The sequence below is a fragment of the Thalassophryne amazonica genome, unplaced genomic scaffold (genome assembly GCF_902500255.1).
Source record: "Thalassophryne amazonica unplaced genomic scaffold, fThaAma1.1, whole genome shotgun sequence".
NCBI lineage: Eukaryota > Metazoa > Chordata > Actinopteri > Batrachoidiformes > Batrachoididae > Thalassophryne > Thalassophryne amazonica.
In genome coordinates this window covers 6,469-10,944 of record NW_022986234.1, presented here as the reverse complement: position 1 = coordinate 10,944, position 4,476 = coordinate 6,469, and the positions used below count along the sequence as shown (strand labels likewise).

Genomic DNA, 4,476 nt, shown 5'->3' with positions numbered 1-4,476 from the left:
TGACACAAACATTATTTCAGTAATTGTTCTGAGAAATTATGGGCGTTCTATCTGCAAAATTTTGTCCGATAGTGAGTACTTTGAAAAGGGCTTATATCAGCCGATAATATCGGCCAGCCGATATATCAGTCGGGCTCTACCCCGAATATAAATCAGACTTCTATCAACAACAGATTCTGATTAAAGGATGATTCTTAGACTACGGGCACTTATGTCCTTTGATCATACTGTATGAAAAACAGAAAAAAGGGGAAATTTCACACTTTTATAGTTATCTTTACAATGAAAGTGTTTTAAGAAATTTGTTCTAGTAGTCTATGATGACTTTTTCACCTTTTTTCAGCATCATTATATGCAAATATTGCCGTTTTGTGCTTGTCCCACACCCAGACTTTTGATCTTCAATGATAAAATGAATGGTAAAAAACATTTTTTCTAATGTTTTAAATATCTCTGAATAAAATATCAGTAAAATAATCAAACCATAATTGGGGTATTCAATATCATACAACTGTTGATTTTTTTAAACAAAATGTAGTTGTCCCACACTATTGCCGTAATTTCCACCACAACACTGTAATGTCCCTTTAAACAGTTTGTATGAAAGATTGTTTGGGTAGTTTCTATGGAGATAAACAGTGACATCAGAGCACATGTATATAGCGCCAAATCACAACAAACAGTTGCCCCAAGGCGCTTTATATTGTAAGGCAATGGTGTGGTGGAAATTACATTTACAAGGCCAATAGTGCCCGTAGTTAAAGAATCACCCTAAAACTGATATTTCACCTCACAGAAGTGGGCACCCGATCTCCCCGTGCAACCTTCATGTTGCATTTTTGTATTTTACAAGTAAAAATAACTAAAATAAAAACAAAGTAAAAAGCCTGCGTTTTGTGGTGCAGTTTCCTGATTTTTCATGTTTTAATGATCCCAATAAAACAAAACAGAAACATCCCAGAATTTAATTTAGTGGCAGTGTGCCGCTGAGCACTGCGCTGACATCAGCGTGTGAGTGGGTGAATGTGAGACATCACACATCTGCTGAAAAAAGGTTAGGACTTGGCTGAGGACAGGGAAGTGTGGGATGAGCCATTTTTTTAAATCTGTCAAGAAAATATCAATAAAATTTCACATTGCGTGTTGTGATTTTTAAGACTTGAAAAATGGATTTAAGACATTTTAATACCAATTAAGGTTGTATTTTAGATGAAGCCTTTTGAGACTTTTTAATGAAGCACCTATATTTAAAATACCAGCATCGAAAGTGAAAGATGACAAATCATATTAAAACACACACCCATTAATCTGACATTAATCTGCAGTAATTTATTCTGCAAATTGACTGTTTGGTGAAACATCAGAACATGAAAAAAATCAATCAACAAACTGCATCACAATGTCAGACTGGATTTATTCAACATCTACAAAAAACATAGAAAAATATTAAAATCTGTCACCGATGCTCAGAATAAAACCAGGAGGAAAAAAAATGTGACCGTTTGAGGAAACACTGGTTAAATAGCGCCATCTGCTGGACACCTGATATCAGCGTCCACACAGACGGATGGATTCTGCCTCAGCAGCACAACTTTGGAAGATCTCTGCTACAAAAAAGTAAGTCCCTTCGGCTGCTCCCTTGTTTGCACTCGGGGTCGCTACAGCAAATCCAAGGTGGATCTGCATGTTGATTTGGCACAGGTTTTACGCCGGATGCCCTTCCTGATGCAACTCCACATTACATGGAGAAATGTGGCAGGGGTGGGATTTGAACCCAGAACCTTCCGAACTGAAACCAAGCACATTAACCACTTGGCCACCACCCCTGCGAGATCTCTGCTACAAAAAAGGCAGAAAATGTACTAAAAAGCAGATATTAAAAAAAAAAAGAATTATATCAATCCGATCTCTGACCTCCAGATTTACAGCATTTTTTTTTAACATATGGTGGCACTAAGGTCAGAGGTCACACAGTCAAAGACCTAGCTAAGTGAGGCACTCTGAGGTGTGCTCCTCTAGTTTCTCACACACCTTTACAGTGAAAGTTCTTCTGCTCACTTCCTGTAGGAGAGGCAGCTGATTGGCCCGTTCAAATTTTTACATAACAGGAAATAGAAAAGGGAGGGGGGTGGGGGGGTCAAATTGTTTTCTGTCACAGATATGTATAAGATATACTATATCTATGTTTTCTGTCTTAAGTCTAACTCATCACATGACACTCAGAGTATCTGATTGGCTGCTCTGAAAACAGAAGCAGGATGAGCAAGGCATGATGGGATACCTGTGAAAAGGAACTTAAATGCGGTGACTTTTTTCTTTTTCGCGTCACCACTCTTTCTTCTTTTCGTCCACGGAGACGCCGCCCGGGCCGAGCGCTGTCACCACCACCAGCAGGCCCCTGATCACTGATGTGGTCTGGAAGAAGTCATACTTCAGGAAGTCGTGCATGCGTTTGAACGCCGGCACCGTCCAGAAGGCGTTGAAGGTGAAGTTGATGCAGAGCAGCCAGACGACCAGCGTGAGCGCCGCCAGCTTCGTCTTGAACCCGACGGTGACCAGGACCATCAGCGCCGTGCCCACCAGGTTCTGCAGAACCTGCAGCCAGATGGCGACACGGTCCAGTCAGCCACAACGCAACAATGCAAACTATAAAACAACTTCCTGTGTGTAACAGGTGTGACAGGCTGACAGGGGCGCTATTTCACAGACAGACCACACAAGGGACTTCTTGCACTGATTTATTTACAGCAGGGGTCATGACCCTGCTCCTACAGGTCATAACTGTGCTCCAGTAGGTCAGAGTCTATGTGTACTTGCTGCAGCCAGCTGATTGGTCAGTCTGGTGTTTCCCATCTCTTCATGTTGATCATGCTAACCTGTAACATCATATGTTTTTAAGATCACAGGTGCATTTTCAGCTTTATAACAGGAAACAGCACTGACATATTTAACATGTGCTGTGCATGAGGCGTCAGTGTGGTAAACAGTCAGGTCACATTTAGTGAGCAGAAGCTAATGGGCTAACTGATGTTACTGTACAAGGCATAAACAACTCAATAGAACAGAATGAATTTTATTTGCCATTTAAATTCAAGCACACCAGAATTCTTGTGCATCAAGCATAAAGTGCTTCCTGTCGCTACTGAACAAGACTAATAGACAATGTGTGCATGTTTACCTCACTAAATGTAATTAAAAGCTTGGCCTCCTTATTGCTGTTCTGGCTATCTCACAAAGTGCAAACAAGTGGAGTGCCGAGTATTGCAGAGTGCGGCCTTTCAGTTTGAGAGCATGATTTATGAATTTCTCTTCTTTTAAGACCACTGCTCAACCTTCTTTTTCAAATCTTATTGCAGTTGGCATGTAGCTAAACGCTACATCACTGCTACCTTCTGCTCTGATGTGTGAATCACAGTACCGCTTTCAGGATCAGCATGTCACATGTGTAGATGGTGCCATCTTGTGGCCATAGGTAATAATGCAGTGTGTTTTCACATGTAGGTTGCTTTGAAATAAAATAGCAGAACGAGTAAAACAAACAAGACAGACTGGAAAATACACCATTAAAACGATGGCGTATGGTTTTGTTTTTAGTTCTTTTTTTTGTTTTTTTAAGGTGGCGTGGACGGACTGTGGCTGCTTCATTCTTCTTTTTTGTGGATTTTCTTCTTCTACTTGCTGACTTTGCAATTAAGACTCCTAAATAAACAAAACAAGACAGGCTATTGGTTGAAGACTGACTTCTAGTGACTATATGGGTAGAGCTGCTTCCAGTTCACGTCTAGTTAATGAGTTAGTAGCACTGGATCACCGAAAAAAGTTCTGTGAATTTAGAATGACCATATTTTAATAATCAACACTTAAACAAGTAATCCTCGACCACGTGCCTGTAATCTGATGACAGTCTGGGCTGATTATTAACATTTGTATTTTGTAGGAGGATTATGGAATCCGGATTACATGTAATCGGTTACTACCCAACCCATGCATGTGTGTGTGTGTGTTCGTGTGCATGTCTCACAGTGAAGAAGGAGAGGTCAAAGTGTAGCAGCGTCATGAACATCAGCACGAGGAGGACACGCCCCCCCAGCTGGAGGAGGTGCTTATGAGAATTCTGCCCCCTGAGAGACGGTACGCCAGCGAACACGCCGCGAACCTCAGTGCAGCCGTCGGCCAGCAGGAGGAGCAAACCACCAGAGAGCGACAGGTTCCTGCAAGACCGCGGGACGGTTAAAGTTTTATAACGCTGTAAATAAATCAAACAAATGTAAGAGGATCCATCAGAGATCAAAGTGCACAAATAACAATGACAACGTGTTACACAATATCACAGAAACCGTTACTTTGAGTTCGGTCGTCATTTAACACGAGGACTCGCACAGAAAACATTTTGTCAGTTAATCGCCCCCCCCCCAAAAAAAGCAGCTTTTAAACCCCTAAATGTTTATACAGTCAAACTCGCCTAAATTGTGACTG

The 4,476-nt window shown here is 41.3% G+C and overlaps 1 protein-coding gene across 1 annotated transcript; it reads right to left on the bottom strand.

The window, feature by feature from the left end:
• Window positions 1-2,309: 2,309 nt before the first annotated feature.
• LOC117505647 (surfeit locus protein 4-like) lies at window positions 2,310-4,246 on the bottom strand (the record flags this gene model as incomplete). Its single annotated transcript, XM_034165220.1, has 2 exons — window positions 2,310-2,595; window positions 4,022-4,246. Coding segments are annotated over 2 exons (495 nt in total), but the record flags the coding sequence as incomplete, so codon positions are not given.
• Window positions 4,247-4,476: the final 230 nt, after the last annotated feature.